The sequence below is a fragment of the Argopecten irradians genome, chromosome 6, assembly GCF_041381155.1.
Source record: "Argopecten irradians isolate NY chromosome 6, Ai_NY, whole genome shotgun sequence".
In the NCBI taxonomy this organism is placed as follows: Eukaryota; Metazoa; Mollusca; class Bivalvia; order Pectinida; family Pectinidae; genus Argopecten; species Argopecten irradians.
The window spans coordinates 1,207,926-1,232,814 of NC_091139.1; the positions used below are offsets into that span (position 1 = coordinate 1,207,926).

General features: G+C 37.3%; 1 protein-coding gene across 1 annotated transcript; it reads left to right on the forward strand.

Annotated features, from left to right (window-relative positions):
- Position 1: 1 nt before the first annotated feature.
- On the forward strand, positions 2-24,102 carry LOC138324685 (ATP synthase mitochondrial F1 complex assembly factor 1-like). The gene is given in 12 exon segments (XM_069269724.1): positions 2-129; positions 6,216-6,579; positions 8,731-8,887; positions 11,696-11,758; positions 12,272-12,322; positions 15,435-15,482; positions 17,030-17,125; positions 22,718-22,753; positions 22,756-22,786; positions 23,262-23,275; positions 23,277-23,303; positions 23,787-24,102. Coding segments are annotated over 11 exon segments (1,020 nt in total). The 5' UTR covers positions 2-129; positions 6,216-6,256; the 3' UTR covers positions 23,961-24,102.
- The last annotated feature ends 787 nt before the right edge of the window (positions 24,103-24,889 follow it).

Sequence of the window (24,889 nt, forward strand, 5' to 3'; positions counted from 1 at the left end):
TCGTCATGGTCCTTTAAACGCTTGCTGTCTCGTCGTGCTCCTGTACATGCTTTTCACTTTCAGATCATAGCAGACAGAATACCACCGGAGAAGTTCGGTTGTGATCTGTATCACATCAAACTAATATCTGTAAGTTGTGTATGCATTACATGTAGATAGTGTTATATTTGCTGTTGCGATTTGAATAAGTGTTGCACTGTAAGAATGCACCTAGACTTTCTGGCATGCAGCGCCATTTAAAAAAAAATACTAAAGGACCAAGTAATATGAATTTAAGGCAAAGCCTCAGAAGAGCGCAGCTACATGTAAAAGATTATTACATCATAACTTTATATTGTCTATCTTTTTCTACGAGATGAACAATAAAATCAATTTCATTGACAAGCACATGCTATCGATAGTTAGAAAGAATTCAAAGTAATCCAAATGGAATAGTTCAATATATTTCAATCTTGTTTTTATCAGATGCAGAGAAAATTTGCCAATATGCCATGCTATCAAAAATATACGCGCGAATCTGTGCCGTCATATATGGCGTCAGGTTTTGTGACATCACTGCTGACGGTGCCGTGCGCTTGAGAGCATACACGGTATATTTTAGACCCGTACATTTATTGCCTTGTCCTTGTATATGTGTAAATTAAAACTACCTACAGTAATTTTAAAGCGTATACCGATAACACATTTAGTCTAGTACAGAAATTTCAAATCTTGTTGTGCTGATAACAAGAATCAGAACATGGCTGCCTACATGGAAGCGCAAGAGTTTTCCCGAGGGACACAATTTCAAAGTCCAAGGGGTACTGAAATGTATTGGAATCTAAATGCTCACACACGTGTTATAGTTTGTATAGAGCTTCGCTCTATGCGGTCTTCCGCCGCGCAGAGAGCTGCGCTCTTACAATATGAACATAAAGTAGGGATAAAGATATATTTGCCTCTACTTAAACCTTTGCAGTGTAAGCTTAATTAATGTGCCCCCTCAGTACATATTGCATGTACTCCAATCAGCATAGCTGCGATGACGTAGCTCTGAACGACAGACGGAAGATTTCTGACAGATGGTCGTTGTCAGAGCTATGATTCCATCCCATTGACTGTAGTGTTGCAAAACATCCAGCAATGAAAATGTTACAATTCATGTATGTCATATAATTTTTTAATTATATATAAATCCAACAATATCAAACATTTTTAACATAAATTGATTATTTATTGACCCACCTCCATGTCTAAATTAAGTTTTGAAGCACTTTTGAATGGCTCACAACTCTGACATGGCTCACTTGGCCGCCATGATGTTTCTCGTTAGAAAGTCTTGCGCTCCAAATATATATGGCAACAAGTATTATATATGGAATGACCTACAATTTTTCACTAAGAAAGAAATATACTGGTTAATACTGGTTAATGTCACAAAGTTTTAAACATGATCTTTAAAAATTCTTTTTTGCTAAATTCTATGTAATACTTACATTTGTTCAGTTTCCCCATGTTAATTCTTAGTTTGTTGGCTTTTTAAAACTTAAAACATATTTTACCTTGGCCGTTTTCTATTACCGGTATACGGTTTGACTGGTTGGACCTAGTTGTTCGTTTATTAATTAAAGACAGACCTGGTGATTTTATAATGTTTTCAGACGAGCCTTGACAAAGCCCTCGCAGGTCCGTCAGGATTTATATTTACTTGAAATAATTACTTTAACCAACGGTCGAACCGCTTGTTTCGAATAAATGAAAACGGCCCTGATGAGTGTTTCATTTCCGTCATGGTTTCCGGTAAATCAAACATGGAGGCGTATTTGAACAAAATTATACATGTGTTGTGTTTGTCTCAGATTTTACCACTAATAGTTGATGAAACATTATAATCGAAAGGTTTGTGAATTGAATATTGATCATAGTTGTCAGAACAATACAGTTACATAATGATATTACCCGAAAAATATATTTTCATCAGTCTCAAAGTGCGCATGTGAATCACATCAGGGCTTGCAACACTAGCGGCAACGGGTTGGAATTCATACCCTGCCAGGAACGGAGTAGAGGCAGCGTTTGATTATTTGTTCTACAATCAGCATGCAGTGCTTCTCCCCCTTTACAATGTAACCTCATCCCACCCCCATCACACTGTCCCCATAACGGCATCAAAGTCCACTCTACCCTATCCCCAATCATAGTGCAGCTTAGCCCATATTACACTGCCGACCTATAAGTTTATACTGTAATCCTCCCCATCACATGTATAGCGCATAATGTTATGACCCAGAATAACAAAAATGAGAAACAAGCAGCTCAATTCAAAACACAATTTAATTATATATACAATATTATACAGAGATGGTTTACAATATCTAAAGTAATTGGTGGTGGTACAAGAGTAATACGATGATTTAAAGTGTTACTTATCTGTATGCGAATGTCCTGGTATAATTCTTGATCCTTCCAGGTTTCAAATTAACAATAATCACAAATCCACGGGGATAATGAATGTCCACAGATGATTTGTAAAGTTCCAGGCAATATGAATAAATCCACACAAAGTGTTGTAATAATCCACAGATAAAGTCACAATAGCTCTAATTACAGGTCTCATTACAGTTCTCATTAGCCTTGCCTGTACGAAATTCAGAATCGGATTCTGATCGGAAAAACAGAAATTCCGATTGGAATCCAATCGGATTCTTCAAAATTTACCAAAAATCTGATCGGACACGGATTCTGTGTGCAATATCTGATCGGATTCTAAGAAGCAAAAATCCCAGTCTGTAAAATCCTATTCTATATCCAGTTGGATTTTAGAGAATTGGAAAAATATTCCGACTGTGACACAGATTTCTAAACTTTGTAATATTGACTGAGTCAGATTTTCTGACTTAGAGTTTTCACTGACACAGATTTTCTGACTTAGTGTTTTCACTGACATACAGATTCCAAACTTTAACTTTAAACAGACAAAGATTTTCAAGCTTTGAGTATATATAATCCCACAAATTCACTTAACACTTTAACATATTCATAAAAAACAATTATCTTCTTTTAATTTTAGTTTCATTTAAGATTTTTTTATCAGCAGATATTGAAATAAAACACCTGTAATATCATCATATAGCAACTAGTCTATTTGGTATGGTGAAATGTAGTCTTTTTGCAAGGTTCAAGAATATATCCTGTACTATTATGATCATCAGTACCATCAGTCTCTGGCAATTTTCACAATACATGTATTATAATAAATACATATTCCAATTAAAGCATTCATTTTTTAAGTTCTTCTTATTTACTTATTTAATAGCTATCATAACAGGTAGGTAAATTAGGTAATTTTAAATTTTTCTGTCTTGATATTATATATGTATACTAATTAAGTCCAGATCCCAGGCCAGTGTGTATAACCAATATGTTGCTGAGATCTACATCTCTTATCATGTAGATGGGCCCAGCTGGGCACTGGACTAGGGAGGTCAAGGGATAGGATTCTGAGTCATAAAAATTCATGGGGCCAACCAAAGGGCATAGGTTTATATCTAAACAAGTATGATTTATCTATTAAATCTATTTACTGGAATATATGATAATTGTGTTTACAGAATAATATAAACATGTCTGTAATGTAGTTGTTTTCAACCAAATATGTCAAATGAAAAACAAATCACTTTTTAATTACTATGGCACTTAGAATGAAAATCCTTTCTTGTGCCCCAATTTTTCCGACCGGAATCTACATTCTAGCACTTTTGAAAGTGAATGCTGTTGATGGAGGCAGACTATTTTCTTCTCTGTGATTTTGTGTGAATATATCACTATAAAAGTGTTCTAGGAATGGAACTATCTTGTGCTATTTTGGATTCTATGGTTCAGTAAAAGGTAATATGCAACTACATTAACAGAAGAGCATTTATGGATGTATTAATGAGAAGGAGATGAAGATTTCAGCCATGAGAGCAATATTCATACTGGTGAGTTCTAAATTCATAGAAATATTTGGAGAGTTTATATACTCTGTAATTATTGTGATACCCACAAGTTGTGGGACATATATTTAGTTAAATTATGAGAATGCTATTGTCATATTGAATATTATTGCCAGTAAAATCCTTCTTGAGATCAATATTGTTGGATCATATCAGTACAAAGCACAAAAATTAGAATTTATGAAGCATCAGTATATTGTTTTAACATAAATTGAATCACTATGCTATAATTTACAGCTTGCATCCACTTAAACTATTAAAATATGTCAAATACATGTACAGAGCAGAAATAGTTTGAAACCTCATCAGTCAGAGAGGTCAATCAATACATATATACAATAATGCATGCTTTTTGTCCAGCTTGTTTTCCTAAAAGCTAGCTGTGATTTTATTGGATTTCAGTGAATTTATAATACTGATGGCGGTGATGCAGCTTTAACTATAATGTTAATATAAAAGTAAAATTAGGATTAGGATGTTAATAAGAGAAGATCAACTTATAACTTTTTTTTTACTAAATTGAATGGGTTTTTTTTTTCTGTATTTCAGATCATGTAAAGTGAATAGTTACACCTTGTTACTTCAACAAATTAAACTATCAATGAAAGGAAGGATCAGTTGTACCAGGAAAAAATCTTCAATGCGAAGAGGAGCAAGAATATCATGGACAAATAAAAAAAACCATTGTCTTATTATCTAAAGGACTTAATTATATATACATGTGTGTATATATAAAGAGGCATTGAAATATTATAGATGTATTAGCTAAAAGCCATAATATGGTTAAATGACTAAATTGACTTTTTTAACCTCTATATTAGATAATTATTGAATAAAAAAATCCTGCTTACAAACTTTCTTGTTAGTTTTTTGTTTCATTTGTATTGTTTTTGTATTGTTTGCAGAAAATCTGATCAGATTTTTTTTCCAAAATCCAATCGGAATAACATTCAAAATACGATTGGGTTTTTAGAAAAATCTGATCAGATTTTTTTTCTGAATTCTGGTCGGAATTTTGAGTCGGATTTTATCTGCTGAGATTTTAATACAACTGGATTTTTTTCTGCATGGATTTTCCATATATGGAAAATCTTACTCTATTCATTTAAATATTACGCCCCTGTTTTCCGATCAGAAAATAGTTTTCCCGATCGGATTCAGGAAATTATGATCAGATTTTGATATACTGTAAAGAGAAGATATTAATCCGTGCAGATTTTTGAACATTGAAATCCGATCAGATTCCGATTCCAGTCCGACCAGATTATTTCGTACAAGTGGGCAGCTGGTGTATATATAGCTAAACCCTAATTCAAGAATATTGGAGAACCTTCTACTTCTAGAAATATCTAACTAAAAACAGTAAACAAATAAACACACAAAACTTTCTGGAAATAGATCATTCTAGATCTCTACTTATAATCAACATGTTTACAAACATATTTGTTTATACATGATAATATTCTAGAAAGTTCTATAACCTAAATTTATGATATGACCTTTATAGGATGTATTGATAATAAAGCTATAGGAGTTATCTCCCTTGTCTAATAACTACATGTATTTAGTGTCATACATAACAATAAAAGAGCATGTGAAAGTGTCCTCACTGCATCGTAGCCAATACCTAATACCCATCACAATACGCTGTGGTCTAGCTCCCAGCCATCACAGTCCACTGTACCTCGAGCTCATGATCTGACAATCACAATACACTTTGGCCCAATCCCATTACATTATCACGCACACACTTGCAGTCATTATGCCAACATCTAGTTCAGTCTGTGACATTAGCTTTTTTCACTGCTAGTCCTTTGGACTAGTAAACCTCAAAATTTTACTAGTCTTGCTATTTAAACACTAGTCCAAAATAACTATACAAACGTTTTGCATTCAGACTGTGCTTTGGGAAAAAATTCGTAAACTAATGATGACCAAAGCACAGTCTGAATGCACTCAAAATGTGTTGAAAATGCAATTGACCACTGCAGACATAGTATTTTAAAACGGTTTTAATTGGACAGGAAGCCTTTAGTCCAATTCGACAAGTTCATTACTTTTAGCACTTATATATATATAGTCCGGCCATAATATTACTAGTCGTTGGCATCGGACTAGTGCTTAAAGTCGCAGACTGGTATTCTACATGTCAGTTTATTTCCAACAATAAGTGCTGACTTCATGTAAATTCAGTACATTATACAACAAATTTTTATAATTTTGTAATATATTTATTTGCAGATCTGCCTATCGATTATCTTCATGTATAAGTTTGGCCTCTGATGAACTACAGCATTGACACCAGAGTAATGCCTCGGGTTAACTTGTTACGTGTCTGTCTGTCCTGCTGGGCACGTCTTCCAAATCGCTACATCTCTACAGCTAGCAGTGTTATTTCAAAAAATAAAAATACTCCTTCACTGACTTGTTCACCGTCCTGTGGCTTTAGATGGCCGACTATGCTTGATGTTGCTGGACTACCCAGAACACCTTTGGTGCAACAGTACAGTAGTGACAGTGTACCAAAACAAGCTGCTAAGTCACTGGAATTGGAACAGAATGCCTTTTATGAAAAGTACAAGCAGAAACTGAAGCAAAAGCAAAGGTAATCTTACAATTATAGGTACAAAATATATATTTATATACCAGTAAATATAATTTTTTGTTTTCATTACTATTTTAATATGGAAAATGTAAATATTCTAAGAATAAAATATTACCAATAAATAGTTCGAGAAAAAAGATGATGATTTAAATTTTCCTTTAATTTTACAGTTATTAATTAAATGCAATGTAATATTTGTAATCGCATTTTAAGACAAATTACTGATTACAAATGATACTTGTTGTACACAGCAGTAGCAGATTCTAAAAACCTGTTAATAGTTTTTATATGTTTTAAAGATTTTATTATTAGCTCACCTGGCCCGAAGGGCCGGTGAGCTTATGTCATGGCGCGGCGTCCGTCGTCCGTCAGCGTCCATCGGCGTCTGTCTGTCCGTCAACATTTCCTTTAAATCACTACTAGTCATAGAGTTCTGCATGGATTGTAACCAAATTTGGCCACAAACATCCTTGGGGGAAGGGGAACAGAACTTGTATAAATTTTTGGCTCTGACCCCCCGGGGGCAGGAGGGGCGGGGCCCAATAGGGGAAATAGAGGTAAATCCTTTAAATCGCTACTTGTCCTAGAGTTCTGCATGGATTGTAACCAAATTTGGCCACAAACATCATTGGGGGAGGGGGAACAGAACTTGTATAAATTTTGGCTCTGACCCCCCCCCCCCCCCCCCAGGGGCTGGAGGGGTGGGGCCCAATAGGGGAAATAGAGGTAAATCCTTTAAATCACTACTAGTCATATAGTCATAGAGTTCTGAATGGAATGTAACCAAATTTGGCCACAAAAGTCCTTGCGGAAAGGGGAACAGAACTTGTATAAATTTTGGCTCTGGTCCCGGGGGGCAGGAGGGGTGGGGCCCAATAGGGGTAATAGAGGTAAATCCTTTAAATCGCTACTAGTCATAGAGTTATACATGAATTGTAACCAAATTTGGCCACAAATGTCCTTTGGGGAAGGGGAACAGAACTTGTATAAATTTTGGCTCTGACCCCCCGGGGGCAGGAGGGGCGGGGCCCAATAGGGGAAATAGAGGTAAATCCTTTAAATCACTACTAGTCATAGAGTTCTACATGGACTGTAACCAAATTTGGCCACAAACATCCTTGGGGGAAGAGGAACAGAACTTGTATAAATTTTGGCTCTGCCCCCCCCCCCTTCCCCCCCCCCAGGGGCTGGAGGGGTGTGTGGCCCAATAGGGGAAATAGAGGTAAATCCTTTAAATCACTACTAGTCATATAGAGTTCTGCATGGAATGTAACCAAATTTGGCCAGAAATTTCTTTGGGAGAATAAGAACTGAGTTAGTATAAATTTTGGCTCTGGTCCCAGGGGGCAGGAGGGGTTGGGCCCAATAGGGGAATTATAGGTAAATCCTATAAATCGGTACTTGTCCTAGAGTTCTGCATGGGTTGTAACCAAATTTGACCATGAACATACTTGAGGGAATGGGGACAGAACATGTATAAATTTTGGCTCTGATACCCCGGGGGCAGGAGAGGTGGGGCCCAATAGAGGAAATAGAGGTAAATCCTTTAAATCGCTACTTGTCCTAGAGTTCTGCATGGATTGTAACCAAATTAGGCCACAAACATCATTGTGGGAAGCGGAACAGAACTTGTATAAATTTTGGCTCTGACCCCCCGGGGGCAAGAGGGACGGGGCTCAATAGGGGAAATAGAGGTAAATCCTTTAAATCGCTACTTGTCTTAGAGTTCTGCATGGATTGTAACCAAATTTGGCCACAAGCATCAGTGGAGGAAGGGAAACAGAACTTGTATAAATTTTGGCTTTACCCCCCGGGGGCAGGAGGGTGGGGCTCAATAGGGGAAATAGAGGTAAATCCTATAAATCGCTACTTGTCCTAGAGTTCTGCATGGATTGTAACCAAATTTGGCCACAAACATCATTGGGGGAGGGGGAACAGAACTTGTATAAATTTTGGCTTTGACCCCCTGGGGGCAGGAGTGACGGGGCCCAATAGGGGAATTAGAGGTAAATATTAAAATTCCTACAGAAAAGAAATAATGAACCTGTATTCAGAACATTACTTTGCATTACAAACCAGGTGAGCGATACAGGCCCTCTGGGCCTCTTGTTTAAAAATGTGTAAAACTATATTTCAAATATGTTAATGTAGTGAATCACCTGAGGAGTTTGATGCTAAGTTACAAGAAATACAGGCAGCAAAGCAGATTGAGCTTGAACAGTTGAGGAAAGACTTGGCTCCCCCTCCTCCTGTAGATGAGAACGGTGAGCCCAGGTCAGGGGCTATTCCAGGCACTTGGCCACCAAAGGTTAGTAATGGGCTTTTAATATTGTCTTTCACACAATTATCACTTAGCAAATACCGTATTTGTCCTAATAAGCGCCCAGGGCGTTTAAAAAATTGGGAAAAGTGTTACTATGGTTTTATTAGTGTGAGCATACTCTGGCACTATTGTTATCCTTGTCGGGTATGGAGCCTGTGAACATCTGCTGACACTTACCTTTTAAAAACATATACTAAGATATACCTGTCAGCAATGTTCTACTATAAATTAACAACAGTGACATGAGACAGTGCTCAAAACATTTGTTTTGTGTAAACTTCAAGTGGCGTATCAATATAAGCATCTGATCGACTTTTGAAACTTCTGTTAGTTCTGGCCAAAGACATTTACAGCGTTATTTAGAAGATTATTAGCTCCCTTGGCTGGAAGGGCCGGTGAGCTTATGTCATGGCGCGGCGTCCGCCGTCCGTCCGTCAACATTTTCTTTAAATCGCTACTTGTCATAGAGTTCTGCATGGATTGTAACCAAATTTGGCCAGAAACATTCTTGGGGGAAGGGGAACAGAACTTGTATAAATTTTGGCTCTGACCCCCCGGGGGCAGGATGGGCCGGGGGCCCAATAGGGGAAATAGAGATAAATCCTATAAATCGCTACTTGTCATAGAGTTCTGCATGGATTGTAACAAAATTTGACCAGAAACATTCTTGGCGGAAGGGGAACAGAACTTGTATAAATTTTGGCTCTGACCCCCCGGGGGCAGGAGGGGCGGGGCTTATTAGGGGAAATAGAGGTAAATCCTATAAATCACTACTTGTCTTAGAATTCTGCATGGATTGTAACCAAATTTGGCCAGAAACATCCTTGGGAGAAGGGGAACAGAACTTGTATAAATTTTGGCTCTGGCCCCCCCCGGGGGCAGGAGGGGCGGGGCCTAATAGGGGAAATAGACTAGAGGTTAATCCTATAAATCGCTACTAGTCATAGAGTTCTGCATGGATTGTAACCAAATTTGGCCAGAAACATCCTTGGGGAAAGGGGAACAGAACTTGTATAAATTTTTGCTCTGACCCCCGGGGGGCAGGCTCAGACCCCCCGGGGGCAGGAGGGGCGGGGCCCAATAGGGGTAATAGATAAATCCTATAAATCGCTACTTGTCCTAGAGTTCTGCATGGATTGAAACCAAATTTGGCCAGAAACATCCTTGGGAGAAGGGGAACAGAACTTGTGCAAATTTTGGCTCTGACCCCCCCGGGGGCAGGAGGGGCGGGGGCAATAGAGGTAAATCCTATAAATCGCTACTTGTCCTAGAGTTCTGCATGGATTGTCACCAAATTTGGCCAGAAACATCCTTGGGGGAAAAGGAACAATACTTGTATAAATTTTGGCTCTGACTCCCCCGGGGGCAGGAGGGGCGGGGCCTAATAGGGGAATAGATTAGAGGTTAATCCTATAAATCGCTACTAGTCATAGAGTTCTGCATGGATTGTAACCAAATTTGGCCAGAAACATCCTTGGGGAAAGGGGAACAGAACTTGTATAAATTTTTGCTCTGACCCCCGGGGGGCAGGCTCAGACCCACAGGGGGCAGGAGGGGCGGGGCCCAATAGGGGTAATAGATAAATCCTATAAATCGCTACTTGTCCTAGAGTTCTGCATGGATTGAAACCAAATTTGGCCAGAAACATCCTTGTGGGAAGGGGAACAGAACTTGTATAAATTTTGGCTCTGACCCCCCTAGGGGCAGGAGGGGCGGGGTCAAATAGGGGAAAAAGAGGTAAATCCTAAAAATGGCTACTTGTCCTAGAGTTCTGCATGGATTGTAACCAAATTTGGCCAGAAACATCCTTGGGGTTCGTACAAATTTTTGCTTTGACCCCCTGGAGCAGAAAGAGTGGGGCCCAATAGGGGAATTAGAGGTAAATATTCAAATTCCTTCAGAAAAGAAACAATGACATTGTATTCAGAACATTACTTGGCATTACAAACCAGGTGAGCGATACAGGCCCTCTGGGCCTCTTGTATTTAATTTATTTCACATCATCCTAGTTCCTAGGTGTACATTGCACCCGTGACCATAGAAAATATTTATAAAATTACCCAGCCTTGCGTAAGAGAAACAGAATAAAAAAAATGATACAATATCAGTCTGGATGTCATATACCCAGGTAATTAGCTTTAGATCTGATGTACCCAACAAAGGCATTCAAGCATGACACAGGTAAGTCCCCATGTTCACAGAGACTACAGAGTGTTGTAGCGGACGACTATTATGAACAATGACACAAGCCTATCATATCAATATCAATAGAAGTATAAACAAACTTCATTGTACCAAATAACACATTTAACAAAGTTCTAACAAAGTACAAAGTAATTTTACATTTAAAGTTCTGATGAAGTAAAGGAAAGTATATATTTATCATAATACATCAAGGACGTAAACCATTTCCTTGCAATAGTCCCAAGGGTAATGAGCGGTCATGATCATTAGTGCTACATACACCTGTTGCCAAGGATGATATTTCATATAGGCTTTTGTGTATATATCTACAGATTATTTATTAAATACGTTACGTATTTGTACTTGCAGAATATCTCTGAGCAAGGCCATATAGATGCATATTATAATTGTACTGGCAATTAAGAATTTTAAGAAAGTATTTAGCGAGCACTTAATGTCTAACAGACATATTTCTAGTTTCCTATAAAGCACATTATTATGCTACAATAAAAACAGAGAAAAATTCTGCTCTACACTAATTCAATATTTCACTATTAATAACACAAGCATTATCATTTAGCAATATTTTATTCTCTCCTGTTTTTACAGAGTTTACATGACATTATGAAGGTTGATCTACTGAAGGACAAAACCCCAGAACAAATTGAACTTGTATGTATTTATTCCTGTCATTTATGATAATCTAATATATGGTCTGGAAGTATTTTCCTTATAAAATGCAGGTCTAAGACCATTTTTATGATGCAAGCAAACAGTGGTATTATAAAACAATATTATTTCATGCACTAATGTTTGTATGATATGATTCCTGATTAAAGTAGCATTGTAAAAGATGTCGATAATTATATCCCCTTTATATTAAAAGACATGTCTTATATCTGGCAAAGACAAGCAATTATATTTTATTGAATATTATATTTTATCACCATTGATTGTATATTTCATGTCTATACGAAGGCATATACCGGTATGTGGTATTAAACTATGATTTAATATTTATTATCTACAATGGTTACTACCCAATGTTATGATTAAATCTCATGACATGTATATACAAGTTGTATAAATATGTTTTATGAAAAAAATAAAAATACTGGAATTTGAAATTGGTTTTCTGTTAAGAAACAAAACAACTGATGGTTATAAACTTTGTTTTTATTACAGATTTGGAAAGAGTACCACGTATCAAAAGACTGTGTTTTTGGAGTTGTCAAGGTAAGATTTATCTTTTACTTATACAATTTATTGTACTGACTTAGACTAATGCTATCCCTTTTAATCAGACTTCAGCATTACCTTATAACTTCCATAGATTACACTTATATCAAAATTAAAAACATCCACCATGCGTAAGATTTTCCGTTTCTTATCCCTCATTTAATGGTTAATGATGGACCTATTATTGTTTATAATAGACAATCAATCGATTATGATAAGAGGCCCAGAGGGCCTGTATCACTCACCTGGTTTTTTCTTTTTTTTTTCTTTGAGTAATTCTGTAACTTAGTAATCAGTGATTCAAAAATCACAAAGACAAATTTACCCCACGATTTGTTTAATTTTGAATCCCAACCATATAATGATGCTATAGATACCATACAAATATACTATCCAATACATAGTTTCGAAGAGGAAGTAATTTATATGAAAATAGTAGCCTAATTATGAACCTTTTTGGTCCAGCACCTAAGGTTCCAGGGGGGTCAGTCCTATCATTTGTACAATTTTAAATCCACACCCTATAGGTATGCTACCATTGCATTATTGATGCTATCCCATGCTTAGTTGCAGAAAAGAAATCAGTTATATGGAAATAGCAAAATTGGCCCCTTTTGATCTCGACCCTCAGGCCCCTGTGGGGTCAGCCTCATCATTTGTACAATTTTAAATCCCAACCCTACACGGATTCTACCATTGTATTATGATTGCTCTCCAATGCTCAGTTGCATAGAAGAAGTCATTTATATGGAAATAGCCAAATTGAAACCTTTTGATCCCGCCCCTAAGGCTTTTGATGAGGGGTCAGCCTCATTATTTGTACAATTTTGAATCCCCAACCTACATTATACGGATGCTACAATTGCATTATGGGTGTAATGCCATGCATAGTTGCAGAGAAAAAGTCATTTATGGATATAGCCAAATTGACCCCTTTTGACCCCGCCCTCAGGCCCCCGGGGGTCAGCCCCATCATTCGTACAATTTTGAATACCCTATCTTTACCATTGCATTATGAGTGCTCTCCCCTTTTGACCCCGACCCTCAGGCCCCCAGGGGTCAGCCCAATCATTTGTACAATTTTGAATATCCACCCTATACGGATGCTACCATTGCATTATGAGTGTTATTATGCCATGCTTAATTACAGAGAAAAAGTCATTTATATGGAAATAGCCAAATTGACCCCTTTTGACCCCACCCCTTAGGTCCCTGGGGGGTCAGCCCCATCATTTGTACAATTTTGAATCCTCAACCTATAAGGATGCTACCATTGCATTATCAGTGCTATCCCATGCTTAGTTGTAGAAAAGAAGTTGTTTAGATGGAAATAGCCAAATTGACCCCTTTTGACCCCGACCCTCAGGCCCCAAGGGGTCAGCCCCATCTTTTGTATAATTTTGAATCCCCACCCTATAAGGATGCTACCATCGCATAATGGGTGCTATCCCATGCTTAGTTTCAGAGAAGCAGCCGTTTTTATGGAAATGGCCAAATTGACCACTTTTGGCCCCGCCCTCAGGCCCCCGGGGGTCAGCCCCATCATTCGTACAATTTTGAATACCCTATCTTTACCATTGCATTATGAGTGCTCTCCCCTTTTGACCCCGACCCTCAGGCCCCCAGGGGTCAGCCCAATCATTTGTACAATTTTGAATATCCACCCTATACGGATGCTACCATTGCATTATGAGTGTTATTATGCCATGCTTAATTACAGAGAAAAAGTCATTTACATGGAAATAGCCAAATTGACCCCTTTTGACCCCACCCCTTAGGTCCCTGGGGGGTCAGCCCCATCATTTGTACAATTTTGAATCCTCAACCTATAAGGATGCTACCATTGCATTATCAGTGCTATCCCATGCTTAGTTGTAGAAAAGAAGTTGTTTAGATGGAAATAGCCAAATTGACCCCTTTTGACCCCGACCCTCAGGCCCCAAGGGGTCAGCCCCATCTTTTGTATAATTTTGAATCCCCACCCTATAAGGATGCTACCATCGCATAATGGGTGCTATCCCATGCTTAGTTTCAGAGAATTACGCGAAGCAGCCGTTTTTATGGAAATGGCCAAATTGACCACTTTTGGCCCCGCCCCTCAGGCCCCTGGGGGGTCAGCTCCATTATTTGTACAATTTTCAGTCAGTAACCCATAAGGTGTGCTACCAGTCAAATTTTGTTGAATGCCGACCAGTGGTTATGGAGGAGAAGTCGATTGTTGACTGACGGACACCGGACGCCACAGTATGGCATAAGCTCACCTTGGTTCTTCGGACCAGGTGAGCTAAAAAAGAAGGGTTACTGGTTATAGACTATGAAACTTGAAAAATCGTTTGACAGATTTACTGGTTGACAATATTAAAATCAAGATAAAATAATTTCTGATAAAACATATTTTACAAAATTTTATAAGAATCTTAAGAACTCCATTCTTTACATTATCAGAGTTTAGTGAAGATACAATGACATATTTTGTTGTAAATTAGAGATGAAAATTACACTTATCATGTGATAAATAAAAGCTAATTATTTATTGATGTCCTAGACAACCAATGACCATCCTGGGAAACAACAATCTGTATTTATCCTTCTTCAGACCTTAAGGACATTCCATCAGTTACCGTAAGCTAAATTTTGATATGACCAAAAGCAAGGCTATTTTCGATTTTTGCAGTTTGACTGGTTGGACCTTGTTGTTCCTTTATGAATTAAAGACGGACCTGGTGATTTTATATTGTTTTCAAACGAGCTTTGACAAAACCCTCACAGGCCTGTATCATAAACTGCAGGTCTGTCAGGATGTATACTTGAAATAATGACTTTTACAAACGGTTGAACCGGTTGTTCCAAATAAACGAAAACGGCCCAGTTAAAAGTTTTTTTTATCATCAGTAGGTAACAGAGTGATTTTAAAAAGACTGTTAAAAATAGAGTTATTACAAGCTATTCATATCCAATTTAATTCGATCAGTTAATGTTGTCCGATTATTCTGATTAATCGATTATCAGTTTCCACCCGATTCTTGTCACTTGTAATGGTGGAGTACCTATAAAAAGAGAGATGTTTTTACATTAATGATAATCTATTATAATTTACATTTATTTACAGGAGTCAGATTATGAGTACCTAATGGAGAAAGCCAGAGTCTGTCCTGTTGTAAGTACATACCATTTACAGATAGCAGTTTTATGTAATTTACTTCACATTGCATTTAAAGATATGGCATAATGATTAGATTTGTTTAGAATTAACTCATAGAATATCAACAAACCCATTATAAACTGTTACATGTGAATATCAGACTAGAGTTTTCATCTGCTGACTTCAGAGCTGAAATTTTCTAAAGAAATTGTCCCTGTATGGTTATTAGGGCCCCGCATCGAGATGCGGGTGCCCTATAGTAATCAGGTTGTCCGTCCGTCCGTCTGTCCGGTTTTTTTCTTTTGCACATTAATGATGGAAGGGAGTGGAGTATTTTCCCCATATTTTACATGATGATTCCCCATCCATCCTAGATCTGCTTGGTAATTTTTCAGGCTGAAATTAAATTAAAAAATCGGCCATCTTGGATTTTAACATTTAAAAAAATCACAATGTTGTTGCTCTTAACTGATAAACATTTTGTTATAACATTATGATGCAAAGTTGTTCAGAATTAAACAAGGAGTTGACTGTCCAAAGGTAAGGTCATGGGCCAAGGTTACTAAGTCAAAGGTCAAGGTCAAATTTATTTGAGTTAATTGTATGCTCTTAATGTAATGTTAGCTTGGAATCAGGATTCAAGTTAAATACTTGGAAGACTTTTTCCAAAGAATTATAATAATGTACCATCATCGGTTTCCCAATTAATGTTGACATTAATTATTTATTAGCAACATATAGCTAACACGGAAAAATTTGTTGTCAAAATACTACTTTTCCACTTAAGCACGTCAGACACATAGCGGGGCCCTTTCTGACGTGTCAGTGTTCTAGTTCTATTTGTAGCTACTTGAACATTTATTACTGATCATTATCTTGTATTTAGAACTTTTTATATTGAAATAAAGATATTTTTTGACTTTGAGTAAAATGAAGTAGTACATTATTAGTTATATAGTCAGTTACTGACCCCCTATAAAGGCATAGAGGGTCAGTAAGATTTATAGGGGGCAAGGGCGTAGCCCGAGCCTCCTATACTTCTTACTGACCCTCTATGCCTTTATAAGGGGTCAGTAACTGACTATATAACGAATTTATCGCATCAAGGACCATGTATTTGTTTCATTATATCTTTGTTTCCTATTTGTTTTCTCAAGAATCTGATATCAAACCTGAACCGTGCTGGATTCTTACGTTTGACTTTCACCGCGTCATCAACTTTCAAACTGGCGTAGGGGAAGCAACTCATATTTAAAAAATGCGTCTCATTTTATTTGAAGAATTAAAACGATTTTAAATGAATTTTACATAGAAAATAATAAGTAAAATATATTTTTACGGTAAAGAAATGGTATATTTAGTTGAAGGGAATGTGTTAAAATTTTGAAGCGAGGGCGACAGCCGCCATATTGTACCATAATAAAATTTACTGACCCCCTATAAAGTATTAGGGGGTCACCACGTGATGGCTCTCCGCCAATCATTTGGGGACATTTCTGTCCGAGGTGCGGTAATACAGATTATTTTCAGTTTGGAACATGACAAAATTGTTTACCTTTCAGTTTGTGTACCCTCTACCAAGACAGGATGGATTTGAGTTTATCCTTTCACAGTTCAATGGGAAAGATGTGTACTTCACGCCTCTCATCATGTACCAAGTATGTAATTATTCTACAGTACATTCTGGTGTAACATTTGTACCACCGTTTTATAGATAAAAGAATCTTATTACAACACGGTGGCTTATGTGTGAAAGGATTTTCTTGGTATATTAAAAACAAACAAAATATTATTCTATAAATGTGCTCCACCACGATGTTTGAAAACAGGATACTTTTTCTTAATATAAACCGGTAATGTAATGTTCATCAGCTCTCGACACTCTCGAGAAAGCACGCACAAAGATAACATTAACTTTGACAGAAAAATTGCAGTTAACATCTCCACATTTCTAAAAAAACCAAATGCTTTCAGTATTTATTTGATCGTAGTTTCTTCTGCGTAAAACTTTTTCAATCCCACTTAATACAAACGATACAATGTTTGTAAACCTAGATTATGGGTATAAAACAAAACAACGCTCAACTGCTTCAATATTTGGATTTCTTGAGACACGTATTAAACATATATTTATTATTTATGTACGCAAAACACGAGTTCTTGAAACTGATAATTATGTCAGAAATAGCCTGATTAGAATATAATGCAAACATTTATTTGAGAGCTGCGTCCAAGCCAAATAATGACAAATTGCATAAAAAATACCATTTTTGTTTGAAAGGAGGGTACGGATATTATAACATTGTTTATTTATGCCTTTCGTTTCGTTCAGGTAGATCGCGACAATTCAGGTTTTTTTCTCATTATATGTTATCAGAAATTATGTCAAGGTCACGAGTTCGCTAAGGGGTCAAATGAGGTCAAACAAAGGTCAAAAATGAACTTTGATATAAAAATGTTTTGAAGAGCGCCTATAAAAGAGCATGCTCTCCGGCACGTAAAATGACCAATTCAAGGTCATATGATTCAAAATGGCGGAGATATAGGACATCAAAAATCGAAATTTTAGTTTTTATTTGTCCTTGCCAGAGATGTTTCATCGCCTTTAAACCTGAAAGTACAGTCTTTATTTATCGTACCTGTGTTTTATAAACTTTTATCTTCAAAACTTATGAATTCCAAGGGGCTATATAGAAAAATGGCGGAAATATAGCTCTCCAAATATGGCAATTTGTTCATTTCCTTACTTTTTTCCGTAATTTGTGAGCTTGTAGGGCCTTTATCATTTAATGTAGGGTGTTAGTGTTTTGTAAATATAGACTTTGGCGTATTATCTGTACAGGGTTTTAATTTCAAAGTCAGGATTTTGAAAATGGCGAAAATATTGCCCTCCGAATATGTCATTGCGTTTAATTTTTAACGTAAATTTTACCATTTGTATGAGATTTCCGATAAAAATGTTCTGAAGATTGGATATGAAAGAGCATGTTCTCAGACACATATAATGACTAATTTCAAGGTCATATGATTCAAAATGGCGGAGATATAACACTTCAATTGTCCTTTCGGCAATTTTATTTTGGTACATTGGATGTTGTGTATCATGTAGTTGTACGAATGTGATGAGATTACATTATGTGGCCAAAGGGAGATAATCGTTACTCTAATTGTACGAGTTATTCCCCATTGGTCGAAGATCTTTATAAGAAAGGAGAATGAATGTGGAGTTGAAACCAAACATATGTGTTTGATTCAAGACATGTAGAGCGAGTTCCCCAACCCAACCTCACGTCCATGACACAACTGTAGTTTGCTAAAAGGCTTCAAGTACTACAAGTTTATTCGGAATATCTTTGTATAGAAGAGCAAAAGGTGCCTGAGAGGCGGGGCCAAAGAGTCAAATCAAAATTCAGATTAAAAAATTATTAAAAAGATCTTATCATTACTTATATCAATACATAGGTGGAAATCCCGTGTTTTGATCGTGATCAAATCTAGTTTTTAGCCCACCATTTAGTTGGCCAGAAACACTCCTTGGAGGGGAACGGGGAACAGAACATGATATAAAAATAATTTGCGCTCATGTGCCATCTGAGACGCCCCAGGTGGGCAGGAAGGGCGCGGGGTCCCAATATGGAGTAATAGAGGTAAAGTACCAATATAAATCGCGGGTACATGATCCCAAGATGTTTCTAGCATGGAGATGTAACCAAATGTGGCCAGAAACGCAACCTTGGAGAGGGTGACGAGGGGGACAGAAGCTTGTCAAAAATATTGGCCTCTTACCCCGACTGTGGTCAGCGGATGACGGCAGGCACTAATAGGTGGTAATAGAGGTAAATCCAATAAATCTCTGCTACTTTTCCTAGATAGGAGTTCAGGCATGGAATTTGTAACCAAAATTTGGCCATCAGAAACAGGATCCATGGTGGGGGAGCGAGGGGAACCATACCTAGAATCCTTGAATTATTGGCTCTGTACGCCCTCCCCTCGGGGGATCGGTCGTGGCAGGACGGGTGGGGTGCCCAAAAGGGGATAATAAGAGGAGTTAAAGTTGGTCCTCTAAGAACGTGCAACTTTTGTTCACAAGAGTGTTTCAGCCAGGATTTGTAAGACCGAAAAACTTGGCCCAGGATACATCACTTGGGGGAAGGGGAACAGAGAACTTGAAATAAATTTTTGTGCTTCTGACCCCTATGGGCGTGTGGCAGGAGGGAGCGCGGCCCCAGAAAAAGGCGGGTAATATATGTAAATTCCTAAAAATACGCTTTGTAACTTGTCCTAGAGTTCTGTGTCATAGATAGAGATCCCAAAATTTGGCCAGAAATATCCTTAGGGACAGAGGAAACAGCAACTAATGTTAATATGATCATTATTGATCTCTGCCCTCCCTTGGGGGCAGTCGGGGCTGGTGCCCAATAGGGTAGTAACGTAGCAGGTAAATCGTATAAATATCAACATGTCCCAGAGTGTCTCAATCGGATTGTAGACGCATAGATTGGCCATAAACCCCCACAATGCCTTGGGGGAAGGGGAGACATGCTGAGAACTGTAATAAAATATGGGCATCTTGATTCAGTGTGCCCCGAGTGCCGGATGGCAAGGGTCCCACTATGGGGGTTAATACCGGTACAATATCCTATAAATTGGCCTCCATTATGTCCTATAGTTCTTGCCTTGATTGAGTCCCAAATTATGGCCCTATAACCGATCCTTGGGGGAAAGGGAACAGAAACATAGGTTAAAAACAAATTTTGGCAATAGACGTACCCGGGTGCAGGAAGGAGGGTGGGGGCCCAATAAGGGAAATATAGGAAAAACCCTAAAAAAATTTCCTAGTCTTGCTCTACATCGTTGCAGCAATGGGATAGTCAACCAATAAATGGCCAACAGAAACATAAGCCATGGGTGTAAACAGATCTTCGTAACCATTTTTTGGCATTTGAATCTCCCCATAGAGGAGAACAGTACGTGGGGCCAAATAGAGGGAAATAGGAGGTAACTATCCAAGATTTCTCTCTTCAAGAAAAGGAAACAATTACCATATATTCAGGAACATTACTTGGCAAATAACAAAAACCAGTTGAGGCGATACAGGCCCTCTGGGCCTCTTTGTTTATATTTTTATCTTGAAGTAACTAATTCATCTGCTCGTTGATTTTGGATAGAGAAAAAAAGGACCATTCTTTTCAGCAGTGCGCGAGCATCTTTAATCAATAATAGAAATATAGCTCTCACCTGCCCAAAGGGCAAGTGAGCTTATTGCTATGGTAACAAGCGGTGCCTAGCGTACCATGTCCGCGTCGTCGCGTCGCCGCCGGGGGGTCCGGTAGGTACGGGCGTCAACTTTTCCATTTATAACAACTATTCTTCTCCAAAAACTTGGAGCACCTTGTGTCATGAAATTTGACTTACTAGCACTGAGCTTGGGATGAAGAGCTACCAAATATTGTTCAAATGAATGACCTTGACCGTCATATCCCAGGTCACGGAAGGGGTCAAATATGAGGTGCAGAATATCTTGTTAAGAATGAGTGACTGTTCTGCCAAATCATAAGCCAAGAGGCCTAGGCACGATAACATTATAGGCGGTCCTGTGTACAGCACACTCTGGAAAGAGAGGGCTACTTAAGGATTTTTCACAATGAGAAGACCCTTAGCCACTCCAATCAAGGTCACCGGGGTCAAATAAGTGAAATCAAACTGACAACAGGGACCTTATCTTACTATAGAAACCAAGAGGAGTGCCAAGTAGACCTGAAAAATTAGCGGTCCTTGTGACCTGCGTGGGAATGAAGGGCTACCTAGTAGTATGTTCCGGAGATGAATGACCTTGGACCTTCATTCAATGGGTCACATGGGTGTCAAATAATGCTGAAATATTTGTTAAGATTCGGCGAGGTCATAAACAAGAGCTGAGGAACAGTAAACATAATTAGGCCTCTTATACGTACTGGGGATAGAAGTACTAAGTTCTCGGCATTGAATGACTTGAATCCTCCATTTCAGAGGGTACTAGGAAACCTGATCAAATAGGGTGAAAATCTAAGAGCAGATTTCTCAGTCGAGATCCGCGGATACAAGAGGTAGTCACTTATGAGACACTAGAAATTGGGCCTTACTACAGCTGGGATATGAAGGGCTATCTAAGACGTTTGTTCTAATTCACATGACCTTCACGACCTTTATTCAAGTGGTCACAGGGGTCAAATAGGCTGAAATATCTTGTTAATTGCCCTCGACTTCTGCTTCATAACCAAGAGGCCTAGGAACATAAAATTAGGCCTGTGTTCCAGCATACTGGGGATAAAGGGCTACTAAGTTTTTGTTCAAATGAATGACCTTGACCTCCATTCAAGGTCACAGGGGTCAAATAGGTGAAAATCTATCAACAGACTTTCTTCTATATAACCAAGAGGACAAAAGACCTGAAAATGTGGCCTGGTGATGTGCTGGGATGAAAAGGGCTACCAAGCGTTTGTTCAAAATGGAATGACCTTGACCTTCATTCCGTCAACTCGGCGTCATGATGGGTCAAATAGGTTAAAATCTTTAAACAACTTCTTCTTCTGAGGCGCAAGACCTAGAGACTGTATAATTGTGGCATGCTGGGATAAAGGGCTTACTAAGTTTGTTCAAATGAATGACCTTGACCTTGATTCAATGTCACATCGGGGTCAAATAGGCTTTATTTTTTTTTTTAAATAACTTCTTCTTGACAACCAAAAGGCTTAGGGACCTGATATTGTGGCCCTGTGGCATGCTGGGATCTTGGGCTACCAAAATTTGTTCAAATGAATGACCTTGACCTTCATTCAAGTTCACAGGGGGTCAAATAGGCTAAAATCTTTAAAAGACTTCTTCTTAAAAACCAAAAGGCATAGGACCTGATATTGGGCCTGTGGCATGCTGGGATCAAGGGCTACCAAGTTTGTTCAAAAGAAATCACCTTGACCTTCATTCAATGCGGTAACAGGGGTCAAATAGGCTAAAATCTTTAAACAACCTCTTTTTTTTTATAACCAAGAGGCAAAAAGTGCCTCTAATGTGCTTAGGGATGATATAAATTCTTATTTTACTCTATTTGTTAAGTATGAACCATGCATTATTACCAGATTGCATGTGAGCGATTCGGGCCCATTGGGCCCTTGTTGAAGTGAACATTTGATGACAAGATAATGCAATCTTTCTCATCATCTACAGAAAATGAGAAAGAACCGCTAGGTTGTATATGTTTTCTATATTTCCAGACACAGAAAGACAAAGCATTATCCTGCCTCACCCTCACACACATTTCCAGGAACTTAAACAAGACAAAGGTGAGATATATATCTGTAGTTTCTATTATAGTATTGCCATATTGCAGAGTTATCTGCCCTTGTGGGCAGTTCTTTATGTCATGTTTTGTGAGTGTAATGGCATATTTTTCTGTAAAAACAATGTACAACATAATGACATTACAAACTCACATTCAAAGTCAGAATGTAAATTTGTTTGATACAAACAGAAATAAAAATATATTGATAGTATACTTTTTGAGTAAATCAGATTGATGTCAGAATGAGCTTTGTCTGAATATTGAAGAAAATGCATGTTATGTTGTTAATAATCTTATTAAACTGATGTATATGTATATTGTTTTCAAAACCAAAAAATGTTACCATAAAAAGTGTATAATATAAAAAAAAAGTTTGATACACAATTGTACCATGTGATATTAAAATACAAACAAAGATCAATTAGATTGCTATAATAAACATATGATTTTAACAGTATAAATTGTTATTTTAACAGGTGTTGTTCTGATGGGCCGGTCAGTATAACAGTGATATTCTGGTAAGTTGGTTTACAATTTTCTTAAATAAGATATTTCAGAATTATCTCTGTAGATGTTTTGTTTATCCTTACATTGACTTTATTTTGTGTTTATTACTTGTATCATTACATACCATATACAACTTACTGGGATAAATATTCGCCCATGTACTCCTAAGCACTATCTTCTCCATTTTCAATGCCTCTAATTCACTTACATTGAATTTTTATTAAATGCAGACTGAAAATAAAATTTTTTTACTTCTCTCTACAAATTAATATTAGGCTTATTTTTAGTGAGCTCGCGGCCACTTAAAAGGTGGAATATGTTATATTCTACAAGTAGAGCACATATCTATGACAGTCACAGCTTTTTAAAATTAGCTCCAACAAAGAATCGTGATATTTTTCTTGTCTTTAAAATTTGTTATAAAAGATGATTTTATTTTTCCAATGTTATTGCTATATCATATAATATTGATGTTTCGATGTTTTTACTTTCAGACAAAAAATGAAGCCCTTATTTTAGTGAAACAGATGACAATGTACTACAGTCAGCCTGGCGTGGAAAGGTTCAACCTGGTCCGTTTGTTTAATCATATGCCAGAGAAATTCCACTACCAGGAAATTATATCGGAATATAAAAAGTTGAAGAAAATGCTTGAAAAGGAAGTGTAGCCTAAATTATTACAAACTTTATTTACAAAAGTGATGCCATAATTGTAACAATGGGATTTCAAAAAAGCATGATGGAATGATAAAATATGTGTATTATTATTTGCATTTCATAGTAAAATCTGAAAAGATGGAAATAGATAAATTTATCATTTGCCTTTTGTATAAGGCCAAAAAAAAATGTCTTTTAGGGTTACCCGACCGACCGTAATTTTTTTACCACCTACCCTTATTTTTTTCCACTTTTCTACAAAAAAATATTAAAAAGTTGGGATTTTCACCTCAGACTCCGGTTTCGGCCATCATTTTAGAGAGAAAGATGAAAAACAAACAAAACAAAACAAAATATCCTCCCGGCCGACCAAACCTAATTTTTTTGCCAATGTAACCCTATAAACAAACTTTTTTTATTAAATAAGGAAACTGGTCTTCAAAACATCAATGGTCAGGACTCTAAAGTACAAGATATATATATAACAGAAATCAAAATATTTGAAAACCATAAACTCGTCTTCCTTGGAGATTTTTAACAATTGCATGGTCGGAAAAACAACGAAAGTGATGTAAATAGTGCACTAGTTCACACAGTGAAACGAAGATTGATGTGTGCAAGGTGAAAAAGTTACAATTATGACAATATTATGAAAAGTTGAGCGATAGATCAAAATCCAAACTGGTTTTTTGTCAATTTTGCTATACTCTACTACTTGGTAGAGACAATACATTCCTAAATATGGTGAGAAGACACCTCAAGCTTTTCTTCACCACAGACAAAGCAAGAGGATTCCGTGCGTGCTAAAATACTCATCAGTAAGCAAGATATACTCGTCAATGTTATTGTTTTTCCACTTTTTCAATGATGAAAAAAATGTCTGTCTATTGTATAGGACAAGCTTAGACGGTTTTAGTGGCAATCATGGGCAAAAAAAGAT